General features: G+C 41.0%; 1 protein-coding gene and 1 long non-coding RNA gene across 4 annotated transcripts; one reads left to right on the forward strand and one right to left on the reverse strand.

Moving 5' to 3' along the window:
• Window positions 1-3,395: 3,395 nt before the first annotated feature.
• Window positions 3,396-9,517, reverse strand: LOC125319460. Of its 2 annotated transcripts, none has more exons than XR_007200740.1 (3): window positions 9,469-9,517; window positions 5,730-5,851; window positions 3,396-3,631 (listed from the first exon to the last, which is right to left on the reverse strand). It is a non-coding gene; the product is annotated as an uncharacterized LOC125319460 (long non-coding RNA). The 2 variants fall into 2 exon arrangements; XR_007200739.1 differs by lacking the exon at window positions 9,469-9,517 and adding an exon at window positions 8,480-8,665.
• On the forward strand, window positions 8,418-21,559 carry LOX (lysyl oxidase). Of its 2 annotated transcripts, XM_048290645.1 has the most exons (7): window positions 8,418-9,233; window positions 9,652-9,760; window positions 11,069-11,206; window positions 13,525-13,681; window positions 16,098-16,193; window positions 16,325-16,440; window positions 17,856-21,559. In XM_048290645.1, exons 1-7 carry the CDS (start codon window positions 8,507-8,509, stop codon window positions 17,860-17,862), a joined length of 1,350 nt encoding a protein of 449 aa, XP_048146602.1. In that variant the 5' UTR covers window positions 8,418-8,506; the 3' UTR covers window positions 17,863-21,559. The 2 variants fall into 2 exon arrangements, with proteins under 2 accessions (XP_048146602.1, XP_048146603.1); XM_048290646.1 differs by having other exon boundaries at window positions 16,325-17,936.
• The last annotated feature ends 1,960 nt before the right edge of the window (window positions 21,560-23,519 follow it).

The following is a 23,519-nucleotide window of genomic DNA, read 5'->3' on the forward strand; positions in this document are numbered from 1 at the left end:
GATTTTGCCCTTGGTGAAGCCATGTTGGCTGCCTCTAATGAACTCCCTGTCATCCACACGCACTGACAGATCATCCAGGAGGATGCACTAGGTATGTTTACGTAATCCACACAGAAAACCTTTTGCAGGGTTTACACACAAAACTTTCTGAACATAGCTGTCTGATAAGCAAAATAGAGCCAATAGGTGTTAATAATATCAAATATTTGCTTGCCAATACCACGCTGGGAACCGAGACTGACTTGTAAATGTGAGATATTTATTTTAGAAACATCCTGCCTCCTGATCAGGTATTTCCATTTTGACATCAGATATAGCAAATCACTGCTGTACATATCCAGGAGGGACAGATGCCTAAACAATACTCTTTTTCTGTAGGAGCTTGGCTAATATAACTCACAAGTTGGAACCTGCCTCTCTTATCAGAAGACCTTTTTCAAGTTTCCATGTCCTGCTAGAAGCAGATCTCACTTTGGAGAAGTTGTGCCATTCAGCTGTTTCTATTCTACACTCATTTCTTTTTAAATGCAAACTGCAAACTCTATTTCTAATGTGCTTGATACCTCTAAACATTCTAATGCAAAAGCGCAGGAGGGTTGCTTGTTTTTTACTGTGTACATATTCCCCAGTGAAAACAAAGTAGCAGACATTAAAATCATAGTCATAGGAATACAGGAGTTCCTCAGCCAGTTCTTCATTTACCATCATCAGTGTCCCACTTTTTATGAATTCACATTTGCATTATGAAGTGCAATACTGATTGCTGTTTTTACTGAGCCTTGTCAGTATAACACCAAATTTTTTTCTAATGTCAATTTTGAAAATTCACCTTGGGATTTGAAACAGGGGCTTTCTCTGGCTTTTCCATCAGACATTGAAGTTCCACATATAAAATTACCTGTCTCTGTGATGGCCACACAAATTCAGGGATGGTTATAAAGGCAAGGATGCTATGAAGAAAACTACCATATCCAGGTATTTAGGAGAGTTTTTGATGAGATGCATAGTAAAATCATGTTCCAAACTTTCTGCTGACGTGCTCTGCTCTTATGTTGGGCAGTGTTCCTCTTTGTGAATGATTTACAGGGACTTATATCCTGCTGAAGATGGAAAGAAAATTACAGATTTGGAAAGCTATCCATTTCTCTCCCTTTATACACAACGTTCATAATCAATCTCAACCGGGTGAATATCTTGATTCAAAACTAATTGTTCTTTCAAGCCATCCTTACTAGATGGGTTTTCTTGCTTTTGTGTAAAATATGCAGAAGGGAAGACTCATTTTGGAACACCACCACAACAAAGATGTGCCTGTGTATAGAACTGTTCGGCCAGTTTGTGATTTTCACAGTAACCTCTCCTCAGTAGTGACAGATTTCAATAAAATTAGGTGTTTGTGTCTGAGATGGTGGGCAGTCCTTTAGCACGTGCTCAGCTTGTGGAGACAGTAAAGGACTGAACTCCCTAAGCAATAAAGCAATCTTTACACATACACTGTACTAATCTAATTTGAATTTTATTGACCTTGCTAAATGAAGTATAGTACCTATCACAGGTGTTAATGCACAGATAATGGGCTCTTTACTTCGAATGTGTTGGATTTCTGTTCCTTTGTATGTGTCATCAGACTACTTGCATACCATTGCAATGAATACTACATAGACAATAGTTAAGGAAACTTTCATTACAGATGCTGATGTATAAGACAAGAAAAAGCTTTGGTGGATTTTCACATCTTTGATTGAATTTGCAGTAATGGCATATTTATCTATTTATCTCACAATTTTAGAAATCTCGCTTTTATAGAAATCTTGGAAGACAGAAAACAAATAGGAAAGTTAGAAAAAATATACAGAGATGAAACACACTATAAATTCAAGAAGTGAAAGACTTTTTGTTTAATATTCACTATGCTCTTTTAAAACTTACGTTCAAGAAAGAAACCATATAACTGCATCCTGCGAAACCACCCATGTTCAGCTTTAGCAACACATCAACACTCTAGCCTTAAAAAATACTGCTATTAAAACCTCATTGAAAACCTCTGATTTAACAAAAAATCCACTGATATCAGAAGGCCTTGTCTTCAGCCCTCATCACACAAGAAAAGAGCAACATCTGTCTTAAGTCCTGTAGCTGCTTTTCCTGATCAAGTTGTCAGATCCTGAAGAGATAGACAAGTATGATTAATCTACTTTATCTAGTGCAGGTATTTGCAATTCAGCAGTTCCATCTAAAGTGTATAAAACAAAGCAACCACAAACTAGTATTGTAATGCAGATAGATGAACCTAAAATATAATGTAAAGGACAGGTGGCATTTTTGCTGTTAATTTTGAATCGAGGACATTACCTGCTAATAAAATTCTAATAATATTCTTTTTTCAACAAGTTGATTATTTCATTGAAACAACAAAAATCTATTTGTTTCTCTATAAATTCAGAGCAGGAAAAAAAGTCTGAAAGTTTACTTTTACATTACTTATGGTAGTGGAAAGTTGCCTGGTTAGAGACTTCAAAATCAGACATATGTGGTGGCTGGTGAACATACATTACAAGGGACAGAGAGTTTTCAGTAAGACAAGTCCCTAGTACCCCGAGAACCACTTTATGTTAGGGTGACCAGAAAGGCTTCTCCCTGGATGCATTGTTCTGTTATGTGAATCTATCCCAGTTTGGATTCCCCGGTTGGCTGTCAGCCTCTCACCCTTGTCACTCCCCCAGAGCTTCCCCATTGGTCCCTGTTCCCCAGTCCCGCCTTTTCCCCGGCCCCGGATAAAACTCTGAGTTTTGGGCTCATGTTCTGTTTGCCTCTGCACCCTTCGGCAGCGCAGCAGCAATAAATGCTCCTGCTGGAACGCGCACAAATGCCCTTCTCGACTCTTTGCTGCCGACTGTAGCACTGAACCCACCCGTGCGTCTGCGGGGGCACGCGGGACCCCACGGAGCCAGGCAGGGACGGTATTAGCAGAGGGTTTGGGGTTTTGGCTTCTTTGTTTGTGTTTAACTCTGACATTTTTCTGTTCTTCATTTTAGCTACTGAAGCTGACAGTGAGGATTCAGGGGTAGTTCATGAATGTGGCCAACCTCCTGCTTCCCCAGAATAAACAAGAAGAGACCAATCTGTATACCATACACAATAAATGGGCTGGAGAAGAGCTGAGACCAGGCAGCACTGTTTTAATTTCTGAATGTTAGTTAATGAGGGTAGAGGGACAATCACTGGGCAGTCACAACAGCTAGAAAGGGATTAGTCCCCTGCCTTACTTTCCAGTGAAAGCAACAAATTATTGACTTCGAATTTGTTCCTCTGCTGAAGTTACCTGGCTCCCAGACTATGGTCTCTGAGCCATGTGCATTCTGCAGCATTTTCATGTTCATGACAGTAGTCAGAAAGATGTTTGTATCTCAGTTTGCTGTGAAGGAAATCTGGTTCTGAATGTTACAGAGGAGGTGAGTGATGTGGAGTCTGAAGACTGAGTGAGAGAGGATGTGAAGACAGCCTAGGTTGCTGATGCACTTGGCTGCCTTAGAACATGATCCAGCAGTGGAAGGGAAGGGTAGGTGCCTGCAGGAGTCTGTGGTGGCGCCTGGTGCCTCCGCGTTGTCTCCTGGGTCCTTTAAGGCACCTTCTGTGGAGGTAGGGGACAAAGTTATTTGGAATCACTTCTTGTCACACAGGCTTCACATCTGATATTCTGAATGTCCTTGATGATTTATACACAATTTCAATGTTGTTTAACTCATGACAGCTGAAACTGAACATAACTTTGTTTGTGAAGGGCTCCTGTAGACAGCTTTACATGTGTGTACTGGAAGTGCACTGTGGCATAGCCAAGGTGTGGAGAGATTTGCCCAGGACAAAACACCAGTTAGAATAATAATTAGTCAAATCTGTCCATACTATGATTGTCAATGATAATCTTTAATTAAAAATGAATCCTACATTCCTCTACTGTTTTGCCTGGATGAATTGGTTTTGTATCAAGTGGATCAGTTATTAATGTTTGAATTATTGGGGTGGGACTTTTGTATAATTAAAAAAGATACATTAAACTGTTGTTATGGTTTGAAAAACAAAACAAAAAACAAACAAAGGAAAAAAATCCGCATGCAAATGCCCTTCTTGACTCTTTGCTACCAACTGTATTACTGAACCCACCCGTGCATCTCTGGATGCACACAGGACCCCACAGAGCTGGACAGGGACAGTATTAGACATACAAAGGGTAGCTAAATTTAACTAGAAGACTAACTTTTGTAAAAATAATAACTGTCTGCTTCAAAGACTACTGATGTCAGAAAAAGTTTATAACCCTTGTCTCTAATTAAGTTGGTTTGTTAAAAAATCTCATTACAGACCTGAATCTGAAAATGCTCAGTGTTCTTAGTTTCTAGTAATGTTCACAAGCTGTAAAGAATACCTTTACATCTTAATTCCAATTATTAAGGGGAATTCATTATAATTAGGAATCTTTTAATGCAATGGATTTACAACCAACTTCCTAAATAAAGATACCTGGACCTTCTGTAAAATATGCTTCAGAAAAATCCACAGTGTTCTGGTGTGCAACGAAATTCCACAATTTTTAATATTTGAATGCAAAAAATGGCAATTTATAAAAGTGTTATAAGTAAGATCTACAAAATAAGATAAATTTGAATAATCTAGCTACGACTCAGTGTTCATGCAAACAGAAGAATCAGAGTAAGTTCTTTGTCCATTCAAGCATAAATCAGATGAGCACACTGACTTTTTCCCAGCTAGAAAAAGCTGAAACCAACCACTACTTTTCAAGATTTGTCTTGTAGTGACTCCTCAACAAACAACCCTTTAATCCCAAATGAAAAAATATCAATTTATAAATATATTTAACACATACTAAGTTTGTATAGTTTCCTTTTAGGATTTTATAAAATTATTTCTATTTCTTGTTTTTTGTGTGTGACTCTGGCTAAGTATACCACTTTATGACTAAACAAAGCCACAAATTATCCAACCCATAACTACAGAACTGATATTTTTAAAATAATATTAAAAGTAACAAATAAAGCCATTGATGTAAACTGACATTTAAAATTGTTTCCCCTTTTCTACACTATCATACTTTTTTCATACACATATCAAATAGTAAGATTAAAGAACCTTAAAATGTCTGTCTTAGAACACGTACTAAGACATGCCAAATTCAAATAGCTTTGGTTCTATTTGAGGTATTTTTGTTGGTGAACAGGTTAATATTTTTCAAGATTCACAACTGAATTAGCAGTTTAGCAGTAGTGTACACATTAGGGTAACTCCAAATGCTACTCATGCCATTGAAGACATTTTCTGTTTGTAACATCCGAATGAGGGCTGCAACAACCTTACAAGTAAATTTAAATATAAGTTACCCGCTGATACGAGGTTTTGAGACATTACTGCAATTACTTACAGACATCTGCTTTAATTAGCGTCATTTTTTAGTGAAGGGAGATTTTATTTCTCAGTTGATATAGACTGTATTTATTTCTGTAGGTGGCAGAAATCAAAATCCCCAGTGCAACAAGTACCCAGGAATACCAGCTGTTCCAGACAAAAAAGAAAGGTAGGCAAAAACTCAAGTAACTAAATTAACTGTGATCAGTATCAGAAATGGACTTTACAAAGAAGCTGTATCAACCTCATGAGAAAGTTTAATATCAGAGTGCTCGACAGTTTTTAGGGCAGTTTTAAAGCAGTCACAGTACCTGACTTGCTTATGTGTCTTTTTTCAGTATTGCAGAAATCTTTGCCTCCACACCTCAGGTCACAGAGCTTTTTGATGGTCTATTCAGACCCATCATGTAAAAACCTGGTGTAATCAGGCAACCTGTGGAGAGAGGACAATAGTTAAATGGACATAGGCACCTAATGCTAAGTGAAGGACACCACTCTCTAGGGATGCTAATAGTGCTTTCCAGGCATTATGAACCCTAAATTAATTAACAAATGACACTTGTGCTATGGGAAAAATGGCAAACAGTGTGAATGGATGATAGATGGGTGAGAATACCAGTCTCAAATATGCTTTCTCCGGTTTCATGAAAAGTAGTAACTTAATCAGGCATAAGAAAAAATGGCTGGAATCCCACTGTGTGGAAACATTGTCTAATATCACACATTGGGCAACAACCTGCTGTTTGTACCATTAGTAATATTTAGAGGAAGATTAAAAAGACAGAAATCTCATTCCTTCAGTGTTGCATTTTCCCTATCTTCAACCTTTCCGCTTTACTCAGCCTTAGTCATTGATTGTTCCAGGCAAACCCTTAAATGGACAATAATATTTTCAAAGCCACAATGAGAAAGATCATAGGGGATGAACAGCCTGCAAATACAATGAATAAGAGAGCCCAAACCCAACCACCTCTGCAGCAGACTGCCCAAACTAGCACATACAACCCACTTGTGGAAAGACACCGGTTACTGTTCTCCTTGGGGACCCAGTCCTGCAGATGCTCCCCACCACCCTGGTGCTGGCTAGCAATGGTAACAAGCACCTACTTGGCTATTGGGTACGTTCTCAAGTGAGAAGACTTTGCTGTCTTCGGAGCACACCTGCCTTGTGCTCCTCAGTACTCTCCAGACTGACCATTTTAATGGTTAGAGCAGGACGAGCAAGCCTACCATGGTGAGCACCTGGTGCCAGTCAGAGCCAATGACCCCCCTGTCCACGGGGGGACCTTTGACATGTAGGGTGGCACCACTGATTTCAGGGTGGTGAAAGTACTTCAAAGATGAGCACTACAACTAATCCTATAGCAGCATAAATCAGCATCCACCACCATCCATCACAGCCGCAATGTGGGACCACATTTTTCTGGTTTTCAATTATTAGGTGTGCACCATTTAAAGTAGTATGCAATTAAAATAAACTACAGCACAACAAATGACAGGAGAAGTGTGTCAAGAACATCAAAATCCAGTGGCAAATATTCACCTGGCCAGTAACTTGTGGGCTGTTAACCTGACGTGGGGAAGCTAGCAGTGGTCCAAGGTTGCCTTGAATCTATCTGAGTAGGGTGAAAACCTCCTGCCCAGGCTGATCATCATTGACAGGATTCACTTAAATATCCTCACCACCCAACTTTTGGTGAAGAAGAACTTTTGTGTATTCTCCTCAGTTCCTTTGCAAGGATTCATAAGCAAACAGCCTTTGGAAAAATACACCCAAAAGAAGTTTTGGCTGAAATCCACGGACCTTAATTCATTTGCCTTGCTGGGTGATTGTACTTATCAAAACACAGCCTTGATGAACTCTTGTAAAAGCAGGAAGGAAGGGAGAAGCTTTCGGGCTGCAGCCTGCTCCTCTTCCCCGGCATGGTTTTGGGGAGACACTGCCTGAACTAGGTTTATTTGTTCTGGTGACAGGGCTAAGCCTCTCCCATGTGAAATTTCACTTTTCAATGAAAACTTACTCCGGGAGGACCATCGCCAATATATTTCTCGTGTGACTCATATGCACAAACCCCAAAAGTCAATAGTCAAGAGTTTACTTGATGGAAGTTTTCTCCTAATTAAGAGGTCATTAAGGGGATCCGACTGTTACTCAGCGCTGAGACGAAGGTCACCAGCAGCTGCTCTAGCGCGGGAGATGTGCCGGCCAGCACATTTTCCAGAAACATGTTTCCTCTCTCGCCAGCGGCCCCTTCCCCCTCCCCGCCACCCCGTTTCTAGTCTCTCCAGCGCTGATGAGCTAATAGCATTTTTCCTTTGCATACTTTGGCGCTGCCCCACGGCATACTCTGGCAGCCTACGTGTGTCTGAGCGCGCCCGCCCGCCGCAGGCTCGGCACGGCTCGGCGCGGCTCGGGGCGCGGGGGGAGACAGGGAGGCAAGGCAGGCAAGGAGGCAGGGAAGGAGGCAGGGAGGGAGGATGGGGAGCCCCCGCCGCCGCGCCGGCCCGAGCCGCCCCGTTCCCCCCGAGCCGCCCCCGCGCGGGGCGGGCGGGGGGCGGCCGTGGGGGGAACTGTCAGGGCCGCACGTTTCCAGCCGCATTACGTGAACAAATGGCGGGGGTGCAGCCAGCCCAGCCAGCGGGGCTTGTGTAACTTTGCGAGCGTGCCAGCAAGTTTAAAGTCCCTGGTCTCTCCTCCTCCTCCTCCTTCCCTCGCTCCAGACACCAGCGCGGGCCGGAGGACGATGAGAGGCTGATTGTTTGCTCCGGCTCCCATTCGCATCCCCTCGCCTATAAATACCGGGGAGAAGAAAAGCCGCTCTCGCCGCCTCCCCCGGGCCGGGTTTCCTTTCCGACGGCCCCGACCTGCCCGATGGCACCTCCCGGGTGCCGCAGCGCCTGAGACCCCGCTGCCCGCCTGAGCCTTCCAGAGGCGCAGCCCGCACCCCCCGGCCTCCCCGCACCGCCCCCCCTCCCCCCGCTCCATTCCGAGCAGGAAAGGCACCCCTCGCTCTCCGCTCGCCCCCCCCTCCCCTCCCCAGTTTTGCCCGTATCTCGCTACCCGCCGGCGCCCACGAAAGAGGAGAAGATGCGTTTCGCGCCGCCGGGGCTCCTGCTCGCCCAGCTTCACGCGTGCATCTACTGGAGCTGCCTCTGGCCCGCCGGCTGCCAGCAGCAGCCGCCGCGCCGGGATCCCCCGCCGCCCCCCGCCGCCTGGAGGCAGCGGATCCAGTGGGAGAACAACGGGCAGGTGTACAGCCTGCTCAGCCTGGGCTCCCAGTACCAGCCCCCGCGGCGCAGGCAGGCGGCGGAGGCGGCGGGCAGCCCCATCCTGCTGCTGAGGAACAACGGCACGGTGCTGCCGCGGAGAGCCGCCGCCCGCGCCGCCGCCGCGCAGCCCCAGCCCCAGCCCCAGCCCGCCGCCGGCAGCCGGGGCGGCTCCGGCGCTCGGCGCTGGTTCCAGGCCGGCTACCAGGCTTCCTCCGGGGGTCGCGCCGCCGCCGCGCAGCGGAGCCCAGCGGCCGCCACCGCCGCGGCCCGGAGCGCCTCCTCGGGGGCGCCGAGACCCAGCGCCCCCGCCAGCCCCGCCGGCGGCACCGGCACCGACGGCAACGGCAGCAGCACCGGGGTCGGCAGCCTGCCGCCCCTGGGCAGCTTCAGGCCCGGCCGGGAAGATGTCATGGTAGGAGACGACCCCTACAACCCTTACAAGTACACGGACGATAACCCCTACTACAACTACTACGACACCTACGAGAGGCCCCGCCAGGGCAGCAGGTACAGACCCGGCTATGGCACCGGCTACTTCCAGTACGGTAAGAGCCCTCCTTTCCCCCCGTCCCGTCCCTCCCCTGCCGGCGGCCCCGGCCCCGCCGCACGACCCGCTCGCTCCGCGCACGCCGGTCCCGGCGGGGTAAGCTGCGGGGGTCGCCTGCCCTGCTGGCCCTCGCTCGGGGCAAAACCTGACCGGGCAAGCGTTCGCCCGGCTCTCGGACGGCAGGCAGCCCGCTCCCCGCCTCTGGGAGAGGGGCGAGCTGCCGATAAGCCCACCGAGGGGTCCGGGCGTCGTGCTTGCGATGGGGTGTTTGGGACAAGCCTGAGCAAAGGGGGATGCGAGGTTAACGGAGGGCAGAGGCAAAACGACGGCCCCTAACGACTGGGATGGTAGCCAAATATTTGCAAACGTGTCCTGCGTTGATCTTGCTGTTATGTGGTTGGTTTGATGAACTGCAGGTCTCCCTGACTTAGTCCCAGATCCCTATTACATCCAGGCGTCCACATACGTCCAGAGGATGTCCATGTATAACTTGAGATGTGCTGCTGAGGAGAACTGCTTGGCAAGGTAGGCATCGTCCCAAGCTTTTGCCCGTTCTCTGCGGATTGCTGTGCTCCTGTTTCCACCTGTGAACACGGTGAAGAGTGGGGAAGGGTGAGGCTGGAGGGTGCAAGGAAACACAGCCCACTGTAACCTTCTTCCAAGTTTGTGGCGGATGGTGGAGTGTGCACATCAGAAAGCAATACTGCCATGTTAGAGAGACAAGCTACAGATCTCCTGAAGAACCTACATGTTGTGAAAAATTGTATTACATGTTTCTATTGCCAGGCTCACTTGAACATTTCTGAATTTTATGAAATGGAGGCACCTAGAAAACCACTTCAATCTGTTGATTTTCATCTCCCTCCTCTACTCTCACAAGACCATATGCTACTTCATAAAAAAAACCCAAAAAACAACCAAACAACAAAACCCCTATTCTTAACCACCACAATTTACTATTAAGATTATAATAAGATAATTGTTTCTGGGCCTATGCCTTGTAATGTCTCCTAAAACTAAAATCTCTCTGAAAAGTGTTTCAGAGTCTCTTAAGGGGTTGAAATAACAGCTTTGTTATGAAGTTAGGTCTTGTCCAGTTGGCAAGGAGGGATTTTTCCTGTTTTGCTTGGAAAGAAATCGACATGGCTGTTTTTAACCATTTTAACTTGTTTGATACCTTATCATGCAAAACAGATTTATTTATTTACCAGCGTCATTAATTTATGTCAGACTGTTTCCAGGGTCATGCTTGCTCTTCACTTGCAGAAAAAAGAAAACATGACATAAGAAGCAGTATTTTTTATGCTAGCTTCACAATGAAGACTCATTGAAGGGTTCTTGCTGGCTATTAGTTGATTAAAATATTCCAGTACTTAAAAGACTGTAGATAATAGCTATGTAGAATAAGAAAATGCACCCTGATTCATATACATATTAATTTTTTTTTTTACAACAGTATGAAACATCTGTTCTGTGATCGTGCATACACAGGGAGTCATTTTGGTTAAGAGCAACAAATGAAATTGTGCTTTTTGGTACCAGAGTAATTTTACAGCTAAGCACTGATCTTCTTCATAGACAGAGTCATTCAGTGGTCAACCTTCCGTTTGTAAAATTAAAACCAGATCTGAGTCTTTTTCAGGTCTTGGTCTGACACGAGACATTTCCACACCATATGGAATTCCTGTTGTGAATCTCCAGTGCATAAGGAGATTGGGGCCCAACATGACCTCTGCCGTGTTACTTCTGAGACAATATAAAGTGTTTTTCAAAGTATTTCTTGCACATACTTATGGCTTTTTTCTTTGTTTTCCTTGTTTTGCATCATTGCAGTTCAGCTTATCGAGCAGATGTTAGAGACTATGACAATCGGGTGCTCCTGAGATTCCCCCAAAGAGTGAAAAATCAAGGCACATCGGATTTTCTGCCCAGCAGACCCCGTTATTCATGGGAGTGGCACAGCTGTCACCAGTGAGTGAAGTGCTCATCTTCTAATTATTCTTTTCACTAACAAATTGTCACTTAAAAGGGGACGCTTTCTAAAACTGAAGTGAAGCAGAGAGAAACCATGGGGAAACTTTAGCCTTTTACTGTCTGATTAGTTGTATGTAGTGGTAATTACTCTTTCTACAGACACATGAAACCAAGATGGATACACAACTTATCCATATGTATGAAACTCTTACAACATATAAATTAAATATAAATACGAGTCTGAAATGAGATTTGACAGTAGCACTTCCTCCTTTTATTTTACATATAGTCCCCTTACATTTAAGTGTAATCAGTAAATAAAAGTCTCAACCATGTTAAAATAAACATGTTTATATATAGGGTTTCTATAAACCCTAAAATGTTCATTTATTAGCATGTTCCCTATAATAACACATCATTTTTAACAGTGACCCATAATTCTTGAGCTGAATTTCATGAATTAATTCTTCACAAGGGATGGTCTGATCAATATGGAAAAGGAGAGTTACTGAGTTGACTGATCCCATTATCAATGATGTTCTTACCATATGATGATATTTTGACACAGGAGCATTGCTCTAGAAATAGTATAATTGCTAGAAACACAGCAAGGGAAATGTAGTAGAACTTTTTCAGCACTTTGGGAGCAGGTAACACTGCAAACTTGTACCTTTTCAGAAAACTCATATGCAAGAGTTTGCAGGTTTTTTTCCAATTTTTGCTACTTCTCAGCAGGAGCAGTTGTAAAATACCAGAACTAATTACCCAGAATACTTACTTCCACTTACTTAAAATATGGCTCTGCTGCTACAGGTACATAAACGATAACTTAATATTATTCTTTTTAAAAATGGTATGCAATGTGGGCTTGATCTGAAGGCCTCTGAGCCAATGGAATATTTCTCTCTGGGTTCAGAGGCTTGAGGCACTGAATGAAAAATCAATATGATTAGAACAAATTCTTTCAAAAAAGACTCATATTTTCAGTTTATAAATCTTGCAAGGATCAAAAAGCTAAAACTAAATCAAACCTAAAAAAACCCCTCCACAAGTGCTTTAGTTAACCTCCATCCCGAAAAAAATCTTCACCAAAACAAAAATCCCCCAACCCTCATGCTTACAAAGTTGATAAATGGATGAAATGGGTAGAGAGCAGTTGAAATCTTCCATTTGTAGAAAAACAGTTTCTTACTCTGCCACAACAGCCCAGCTATCACTGTCCAGATGCAAAGTGTCTCTGATGTTGATTCAGTTCTTGGACAGAAAATGCATTGCCTACAAAAAAATGCATCTCTCGTGATCATTTCCATAACAGTGAAACAAACTCATTTGGAAATGAACTCCAACTGCCAATTACTTTGGCTAGCCATCAGACCTCAGTGTTAGTCATCATCATCCGTGGCCCAGTTTTAGTGTTCTGGATGTGCCTGCTTGTGAGGCTCCTGTGCTGCTTTGTTTTACCAATACATTTGAATTGCGTTTAATTAGACTTTTTTTCACACACCTCCTGAGCTGAAAGCATTCAAAAGTAACAGCAGCCAAATGCTGCAAAGACAGCATGTAGAAAAGACAAGTTTGGTTTCCCACACATTTGGAAAAAGCGAAATTACAAGAATATGAGGTGTTAAGCTGCACAGTAAGAGCTAGAACTCACTTCTTTGTGTGAAACTTTGTGTGAAAGCAAGAAAAATGCATCACTTTGCCCAAATCAAAACCATACACACTTTTGAAATAGAGACAGCATTAAGTACAGACTGCAAAAATAATTGACATTGAATGAAATCTGCATTGCCAGTACACAGAAGCTGAATTCTTTATGCAGATTTTGTCTTCACCAATGTTATGAATGTGTTACATTGTCTGAAGGCCACGGAAATGTGAAACCAAATTGTTGGGGTTTTGCTAGCAAGTAGCAAACTTCCATGGAATTTATGGTATGTAAGGTAAGCATTCCTAGCAAAACCCTGGCTAAAGGCACTTATAAGATGTTCAATTCAAATATGAACTACTTAATACTTGCTATTGTTATTGGAAAAGAGCTGAAACAGGAAATTTTGGAAAAAGAGTGCTGCTATGGAATCTTTCCCATAACAAATTAAAATCTATTATTTATTTATAGAAGATGACATGTAGTACTTGAAAATTGGAGTAATGAAAATAATTGAGTGGTCAGTAGTAGGAAAGTATACTAACACACAGGTTTTGGGTAATAAATAAAATTTGGCCAGATTTACCAGGATGTAGATCAAATAAGAATATTTTAAAATGTTGGTAAGATCTGATCCATCTCTAATAATGCATCTATGGTTTAACAGACATTATCACAGCATGGATGAATTCAGCCACTATGACTTGTTGGATGCGAGCTCACATAGAAAAGTTGCTGAAGGACACAAAGCAAGTTTCTGCCTTGAAGATACTTCCTGTGATTATGGATATTACAGGCGGTATGCATGCACAGCACACACGCAGGTAGGAACTGCTTTGGAGAAAACCACGTGTCTTTCACCCCCCCAGTTTGTATTTGGATAACTTTACTGCCAATCATAGGATGCCCTAAGTTAGCTGATGCCCTAACTAGCTTCTGGAATTCCCCATTCTGGAGACCAGGATACTAACCTGGAGACAGCTAATTCACCCACCTGCTGTTAACTGTGGGTTTCTTATCAAAGTGCAGTGACACTCAGTAGCATAGCACCACTGGTAACTGAACTGTGTTAAAACACACCACAAGTTCTTGTGGCTGTAGGACTGGTCAAGCTTGCTAAGGGGCACTCAAGACAGCTTGTAAAGAAGCTGTTCCCAATGTTCATCAGCCCCAGACTGCTCACTGACGTCCTTGGCTGGCCTCAGAGTTCATAGCTGGTATTTCTTCCCTTGCTTGGAGTCTGAAGCTGTAAGGCGCTGGATTCCTTCAATACCTGCAGCTGCTGGCTGGCAGTCTGGCATAGAAAACTCAGAGCACTGTTCTGTGCCTGTACACCAGGAGGCTGTTAAAGGGAATGGCAGCTGTGTGGACATTGTGATGGGCCATGTGCAAACGTAAAGCCAGGTGCCAGGGCTTATTAGGGGAACATGCAAAATGGAACACACCATTATGATAGATAAATCCATGGAAGACTCCTACCTTGAATATTGCATCACCACCTCTCAGAACTGCTAAAGAAAAGCTTAAAAAATCCAAACCAGCCAACCCCAGCAGAACAAGGATGATCAACAGTGTAGTATGGCTAAGAGCTTTCATAGACTATTCCATTTGGAAAACTAGAAATAAGACCAAAACTTAAGTGATTGTGGATTGAAAGAGGAAATTGTTGATATTTACTGACAATTGTTGCTGTTTCTGACAATGTAAGAACTTAACACCTGTCAGGCAACAGCTTTAAAACCAGGAGGAGTGCTCTTTGGACACGTGAATGAAGATTTAAATTCCTTGCCATTGGATGTTGCAGAGATCAAAAATCTCCATGAGCTTAAGAAAAATTTAGACAAAGTAATAGAGGTTACTAGACACAAAAATATGATGGTACCCCATGCCTTAAATACAGTTAACTGCCTGGTGGAAGGAATTTGCCTGACATTACACATCCCATACCTTATGTTCTTTTCTCGTCAAGCATCTGCTGCTGACCACTATCAGAGACATGACACTGAGCTTTGATGGATCTGTGGTTTAACTCAATGTGGCCATACTTACACATAAACTTTATCCCTTATACTGCAGCTTTTAATCTAGAAGGTAGTTATTCTATAACAGAGAAATGACAGCTATGTTTCACTGGCTGACGTGTCCACATTTGAATTTTAACTATAATGAATGATCTGCAATATATAAAGGCTTTGAAGAGGTTTTATAAATACCTTTTCTACTTCTGTAGACTATGACATCTAACTAAGCAACATACATATTTTACAGCTGGAGTATTTGTGTCACTAGAATCATGGCTGTGTCAGCATTTCCACTGGAAGCCCATAATTCAGGGGTTTGTAATTGGACTGTAAAACTTTTCTCCAGCCTCAGACTTGGCACATACATGCGAGAGTCTGAGCTGATCACCGGCTGGGTCAAGAGGGAATTCCTGCAGGACTTGGGTTTTCTGTATTCTGTGTGTTGCCAGAACAGATCAGCTCTGCCTAGAGCAATCTCTATTGGCCACAGCTAATGACACTAGATTTGAACCACCAATACGTTCATATGTAGGGATTCTTACTAATGTTCCTAACACAAAGAATTTTTCAGAAAGATGCATCTAGAATAAAGGCTACATTTTCAGTTCCCTCAGATTCTTGTGTCACTATTTGTCTGAAGAGACACCATTTCCATGCAAGGGTCAGTGTGAAAATGGCCGTTGGCCCTACTGTTCAAAGATGGCACTTGGGCAGAGTGCATCCACAGCAAAAAGTTGCATCATTTCAAAGGGTAGAGAGAGGTTCCAATGTGGTGATCAAGTCTGTCCGTACTCAAGGACCTCAGAAGCTATTCACTCAACATTTACAGATACTTACTTCCAGTCTTTGGTCAATTTTTATTTCATTCTGATCTTATGTAAAGAGGAAATAGTAACATCAACAGTTTTTTCATAAAAGGAGTACTGTAACAAGTGATTATAAGAAAATACAGGTATCTCACAGATGAACAACTGTCAATATTATAGGCGTTTCTTATCCAGTAGTAATAAACAGCAGTCTATAAAATACATTAGACTTAAGTGTTCTAGTTTAGACACACAAGTAAAATGCCAACTAAAAATAGGACTAATTTTCTAGGTTAATTTTCTAAGTGAACTGTGATGGTTAAGTGAACTTCAGTCTGAGCTCCCTAATGTATAGAATGTCACTGCTTCTAAAGATTAATTTTTTTTACACCCATTTTAACCTCATTCTTAAGGGTCTGAGCCCTGGCTGCTACGACACTTACAATGCTGACATAGATTGCCAGTGGATTGATATTACTGATGTACAACCTGGAAATTATATTCTGAAGGTAAGTGTACTGGGAATAGGGAGGTTTGGGGGTTTTTTTTTGCTTTTAAAGAAGAAAATAATTTGCCCTGTTGTATGTAAGTTACCAACTGAAACCTGGCAGTAGACAGCACTGTGCTTTCTCCCCTCCAGGTGAGTGTGAACCCCAGCTACCTGGTGCCTGAATCCGATTACTCCAACAACATTGTGCGCTGCGATATCCGCTACACGGGCCACCATGCCTATGCCTCTGGCTGTACAATTTCACCGTAAGTGCCTCCCTGGCTTTCTGTGTCACTGTGCCCCACTGTTAGTATTTTGTTTTTTGGGTTTCAGGAATTTTAAAAATTGTGGGAATTTTGCTCTTGCACTTGTGCCGTTGGAATATGTAACACTTTCAAAACTGCTGCTCCTGTCTGGTCTGCTAGATAACAATCTCTGGCTCAGACACCTTCTTTGTTCTTGCACTGGGACCTTTCTAGGATCGTTCAGTACCCTTTTATAGCATCCACATAGAACTGACCAGCTGCAGTGCTCTTAAGACATTCTGCAAAATCCCACACACGTATGTTACTCTGCTGCAGTTCTTTCACACTGAAACAGTTCTTTCACACACACTCCATTTACAGTTTAGTTCTTTTAAAGTTTAAACAATGCCAAAATTATGCCTTTTTTACATTTTTCATCCAAAAAGGCAAATTCATTTAATAAATGTTGTCACGGTAGACCTACTGTACCTTAGTATCTGTGAAACACACAGAAAGCAGTCTCCTGTAACACAGAGGTAAGCAGTTCTCAGAATACTGTGTTAGTCACATAAAATATTTATCAAGGGACTTCATTTGGATTGCATAAGGAATGAGTATTAACATTGTATAGAGGTTCATATGAAATAAATTCCAGAGCAGTAAATGAAAAGTAAAACAGATGACCAGTATAGTCTTCTGTAACAGCGTCAGTGAAACAAAAACACTGAACTAATGTGACTTGCTTAATTAGCCTTTAAAATATTCATTCCTTACTTTGCATTAGGAAATCAGTAGTTAAATGAGGCAAACTTATGTTTCATGCTTTTAACTTCTAGCCTCCCCATCTTGCCTATGAAAATGTTACTGAGTACACGGAATAATAGAAAAGGTTGGAAAAGACCTTTTGGATCATGAGGTCCAGCCATCAACCTCGGATCACCACCATGCTCACCATTAAACCATGGTCTCAAGTGCCTTATTCATGCAGCTTCTGAACACTTCCAGGGATAGTGACCCCACCACTTCCCTGGGTATTCTGCTCTAATGCTTTACAACCCTTTATGTGAAAAAGATTCCCCTGACCTCCCATCTAAATCACTCTGACACAACTTGAGGCCATTTCCTCCCGTCCTGTCTCACTGGTTATGTGGGAGAAGACACTGACCCACACCTCACCACCACCTCCTCTCAGGGAGTTGTAGGGAGTGATGAGATCTCCCCTCAACCTCCTCCAGGAAAACACCCTATATTTATATATATATGTACATCATACTTCACAGCTGTCTCACGCACACATACCCACGCAGGGCTAGGAAACAAAAGGTGTGTTGTCGTTTGCTGACCTGTGCATTCAAGCTGACAAGTGGGTATTTAGCAGTTCCTCTTCCTGTGCATGCTTGCTTGTCTGCATAAAATTATTTCTCTTCTTCCAACAGATACTGAAAAGATGCAAGATATGGATGAGATGGTGCCAAATGTTTTGAACTGAAGTATCATTATACAAACTTCACTAGGTTGCAAACACTATAGAAGCAAAACTGCAGAACATACACAGATACATCCACACACCTTATGTGACTTTGAAACACTTCAGCTGCTTCTCAACCAAAACTTAACTGGATTTTAAGAATTTAAATTGGCATTACTTGTATTGCTATTGAAATGTGTGAAACTGGTGCTTCGTGCAGAGATATTTTAAATTTTGAAAATCTAACTATTTCATAAACACATGGGACCATTTCTTAGCTCCTTCAAATTTGGAGTTTACATAATAATAGACTTCAGTGGGAATATTATTGGTGAATGAGTTGAACGTATTTTAAAAGGTAGAAAAAAATGTACGCAAAATGAATTAAATAAAATGCAAGAGAAAGTACTAATGTCAGCTATCTCAGAAAATACAATAATGAAAAACAGATTAAGAGTAACGATACAGTACCATTAAAAATTCTTGCTAGGACACATTGATATGAAAGAGAGAAGTATGTTCAGTTTTCAAGGAATATTAACATATAGCAGAGAAATACATATATATTATATATATCAGTTATACCCCTGCAAGAAAAGTTATGTTTACATTTTTAATACTTTAGAAATTTTTCCATTTTCTTAAGTGAAAAACAGATGGGGTTTTGAAATACACCTTTCATCTGTGCAAATTAATTAAAAAGCGTACCCACCTTCATATGTTCAAGAAATTTTTCAAGGTGGGGCTTTAAAAAGACTTCTGCAAACTTAATGTGGATAAAAAAATACCTGTCAAGAAATGGGCTCTTAGAGATGATGAAGAGTCCCTGATGTGGTCATCTGTGAAAAACATCCAACTTGAACAGGTTAACCATCAAAATAATACAGGCAATTAACTCAGGTGGCACCACAAACAGAAGTAGGTCGGAATCTCTTACAAAGTATTTTTAGCATGAAGAAAACCTACTACCTGCTTCCCCCTTAAGTACTGTAGTTGACTTTAAAATGTGTATCTCAGTATTCAAGATAACAAAGTTGGAAATATACTATATAGAAAGGAAGAACAAAAGTCAGTGTATTTAACATCCTACTTTAGGCTGTTCAGGAACTAAATGCAACATTGTTAAGGCAAAAAACTTCCAGCCCAAATTAATGTTTTTGCTGAACTGCTTAACTGGTGCTGGGTATACTACTCCTCCTCCCATCCCCAAATTATTTTGCTTTTGCAGTGCACCCTGCTGTAAGCTACAGTAGCTGTGATTTTTGTTTTAAACTGTGAAATGACATATCACAAGGGGATCTGGCGTCTTTTTTCAGATTTCTGATCATGTAAAATGAAGAATCTACTTTTGGAACAATGGGACCTAGAAATACTGATTGGTATTTGATAAGTTTGATCAGCAGTTCAAAACACTTAATGAAACATTGGAAGCTCAATATATTAAAAGAGGAAAAAAAAAAGTGCTATTCAATGTAGTTAGAAATGAAGAATTTGAGGAGTATGGAGAAGATTTTTTATCACTATTGGGAATACTTAAAGTAGTATTTGGAAATATTTTATGCATTAGAACCCTATGGATTTAATTTGGAAGTTTGATGAATTACCATAATATCCTTCAAGGATCAGCTGTTCTTTAGTACATTTATTTATTTCCACCTTAATCATAACTTGGTTACAAATTTGCACGTAAAATGAACCTGAGAACCAGCAACCTGGTGATTACTACCCACCAGTGGAAAAGGGTGCAGAATAATATAATTTATACCTGCAGGTCCCTTTTTGTTTGCTGTGAGATCCATTTCAGCAATCAATAACCAGTACGGGCAATGAACAGAAGCAAAATTTGGAAACTCAATTTATTAGAAAACCATTTGTTACATATGTCTGCAAAAATGAGGGCCTGTTTAAAGTCTAGGCGTCTGAAATCTCAGCCCAAGGAATTTTAAGTTTAAGAGGCTTTAAGGGATTGAACGCAGCAAGTGCATTCACCTTTCTATAGACTTGAGTCAAAATTGGGGTCAAAGTCCTGAGAGCAGCTTGGGCAATGCACACAAAAGCTACTGAATGGAAGCTCGGCTGTGGGCACGGGCTGCTTCCTGGGAAGAGGTGGTGTGCTCGTACCTCATTGTGCCTGATGCTGAATGTGGGATATGACAGCAGTAACTGGAGACGGAGCAGCCACAAGAAGGGGGGCACCCCTCGCTCATGACACACTCACATGCTCACATGTCTGTGCCCAAACTACTTGCAGAACTCCACTGCAGTCAGCAAGGAGCCAGAGGGCCTTGAGCATTTGTGTAGGTGGAACAAGTGGGAATGGCCTCGTCTGGAAAGGTGTTGAACGCTGTAACTTTGAATATTGGGGATATTGGAGCTACGAAAATGTAGCTTTTTTTTTCCGTAGCAAAATATTGTATTTGTTTTGAAATGTGTGTTAAGCAACATGACATTGATGTACAATAGCACAAAAATTGCCTAAGACGAACAGAAAAACAAGGGATTTTAGGATTAAAAAAAATGAAGGAATGTGACTATAACCCTGTCTAACTATAGTAAATCACAACGCAGTAGAAGAGTTTGTTATATAGCATGTGCAGAAGTAGTTCTAAATAGGGGAGCACCAACCAGTATTTTCAGTTTCTTGGCTCTGCAGATTTGACACCTTACTTTTTGCATACTGGAATATGTTTTTGGGATTATGTGCATTTTTGTTCAAAAACATTTTTAAAATCTGTTTTCGTAAAAGCTTTTATTTTTACAGCAAATTATATTTGGATTCAATTTTACCAGACATTAGGCTTATTTATTCCCATTATCTTTGAAAGGCATATTGACATTGGTCTCAGTGGGAGCAAAACCAGATTTAAATTTTGTGAAATTTCAACTATAAATTTGATGTCTTGCAGTCTCAAATTTGTTCTGAAAAGTAAGATTGTAAAAATGTGTGTGAAACAACGACCTCCCACATTTCAAATCTTTACATAAGAATTGCACATAAGGAACATAATGTATGTCAGGCTCATTAGAGGGTTTGTTATGTTTTTTTTAATCCTGAAATACATTTGATATTTGTGTATTTCTAAAGTGTAACAAAAATGACAGACTGGTCACCAATGGAACCAAAATATTGTGTAGATATTTTTGTGTTAGTAGAAGTCTACTCATTTTTTCTCTGCTCCAGAATGAGTGTACATATCAAATGTACCTTCCTGTTATCATTCATGCATTGTTTGCAGTGTGCTCATTCAAAACCAGCAGGGCGGTTTTCATAACTGAGACATTGAAAGGTGGTTTATCCTGTGTCTCATATTTATGCCAAAAAGGCATTTTCATTTTCTCCAAATCCTAAACGGTGCTGAAAGATTTTAACTTGAACTAAAACCAAAGAGTATGTAATTGGGAGGTTTTATTATGCAACTAAATGCTACAGATACAGTGAAATGCCACTTGTTTTTGCAACTTTCTTGAAGATTTTTCATTATTTCCTTCACTTTTCTTCAAAGAGTCTTAATTTCAGTAACTTTGCATCTTTATCTGAAGAGCTCTAATTTATAATATTCAGGCACTAGCTTTGTATTCTTCATTGCACTTTCATATTCTTGTGTTACATGCCCGTATTATGGTTGCAAGTTTATGTGAAAATGACTTGAATAAAATGTTTCAAGCGTTCTACTTGTTGAAGTATTACTGCACAGGCCAGATCCATCTCCCAGTGAGAAGGCTTTAGTTAAGGTGGTTATGTCTATATGAAAATGAGGAAGATTCTGTCATTCTGACGTGGTCTCAGAAAAAATGTCACAACAAGGTAGAAACAAGAAAGATAAAATTTCACGGCATGATCAATTATCCCTCATACCACACAAAGGATTAACATGAAAAGGCTTAACAGGATGAGGCATTTGGTTTATCTGGACACATGATCTCCTTACCTTATCTGCCTTGGTAAAAACAGGAACTTAAAAAGCACTTTCAGAATTTCTGCTCCAAAAGCTATGCTTTCATGGAAAGAACATTTGAGCAGTACATAGTAGAAAAGTCTATGTACTCTAGAAATTTGACTAACAGATTAAACATGCAATTACTCCAAACAATTTTTTATTCTGTTATTTACATTCTCTGAGTACAAGCCAGCGTCCTGCTGCCTCTTCAATCTGTATGCTAAACTGATGAAACAGTCTGAGTTGTGAAGCATGTCTTGTCCCTTCACTGAGGGACTAGTACAGAAGAGCACGGTTAAAAAGTTTGGAGACTTGTTCTACTAAGAAGCTGTCAAACACTTAAATATCAACTAATGGCACTTTTGGTTTCACGTAAGTGGAGAAAAAAGTAATGCAATATATTTTAAAATGAGTAAAATAAATACAGAATTATTTCAGATATAACCCAATTTGTGTAATGTTTCTCTATTTAACAAAGTATTTCCTATCCTACTACTTATTAGAGCTAAGAGCTTCAACTGAGAACTTCTCCAAATGCTATTCCTTGAGCACAGAACCTGGTGTAGATCAGAATCTGTGCAAATACAAAAATGCAGTAAAAATTGCATATGATAATTGCAGAAAGTATATTCAAATCTATTGAAAATAAAGCATCTCCCAGTTCCCAAGTACCCTCTATCTCCATACTGCTATCTCATTTTCACATTAGATCACCTGTCTAGTATCACAAAATTGTCTACTACCAGTCGACATTCACAAAGCAGCTCAACACTTTCACATAAGAAAGTATTGCTGTAACTGAATTTTCATTTAAGCCCTATTTTTCCAGATCTAACAATTCCATAAAAACTCACTAAAGAAATATTAATGCCTGTTTGGAAGTCTTCAAACTGATCAATAATATGCCTGTTTGCTATTAAAAAAAAAAACAACAAAACCACATTTAAACTAGTCTAGTGTCTTAAAAGACACTGAAAAATCTGAGATTGTTTTGTTGGTAAGTCTGAAGTGAAAAATTTGTGCACCTGAAGCTGCCCAGTAGTATCTGACAGTATGTACCTGGCTAAAGACATTTCTTCTATGGTATGGTACCGAACTGAAAAGCATGGTTCTCAACATTTTAAAATCTAATAATCACAGAATGAAATAACTTCCCATGTCACTACAAAAACACATTGGTAGTATTTTGTGAGAGGCCTCTGTCTAAACAGTGATACAGATATGAGTTAAAATCACACATATGCTGAACATGTTACATTGTTATAATGAAGAGAAAATGTTCTAAACTTTATCAACAACTTCCAGGCAAGTTCCCTGGGCTTATCAGTTCACAAATAAATTGCTCAGTTACACATAAAAGATATTACTACTCATTTGTATAATGTATTAATGCTGTGATCCAGGTGAGTCACTAAGCACCAGCAGAAAGTAGCAGTAACCCATTAAAATATGAAGTAATGCCAGTATCCTAATCTCTCTTCTCTCATTCATGTTCAGTGTATGTTATCTTTTTCCTTTTCTTTAAAGCAGGAGCTCAGAAATGTTTTTGAAGAAAAAAAAAAAGAGATGTTTTGATAAGCCAGGCTTCCTTCAGGGAGAATTCTGTGGCCACAAATTACAGTTGTAATAATGCAGTAAGAAACTTGCTCAAATGCCAAGATAAACCAATGCTCCTAGATTTTTTAAGCACATGC

The sequence above is a fragment of the Corvus hawaiiensis genome, chromosome Z, assembly GCF_020740725.1.
Source record: "Corvus hawaiiensis isolate bCorHaw1 chromosome Z, bCorHaw1.pri.cur, whole genome shotgun sequence".
Classification (NCBI taxonomy): domain Eukaryota; kingdom Metazoa; phylum Chordata; class Aves; order Passeriformes; family Corvidae; genus Corvus; species Corvus hawaiiensis.

Excerpts from the sequence above, each read along its gene's own strand:
- LOX (XM_048290645.1), top strand. The coding sequence starts at position 8,507 with ATGCGTTTCGCGCCGCCGGGGCTCCTGCTCGCCCAGCTTCACGCGTGC. Across the intron at positions 9,234-9,651 it reads CACCGGCTACTTCCAGTACG|GTCTCCCTGACTTAGTCCCA; the intron begins GTAAGAGCCCTC and ends GATGAACTGCAG. Across the intron at positions 11,207-13,524 it reads GAGTGGCACAGCTGTCACCA|ACATTATCACAGCATGGATG; the intron begins GTGAGTGAAGTG and ends ATGGTTTAACAG.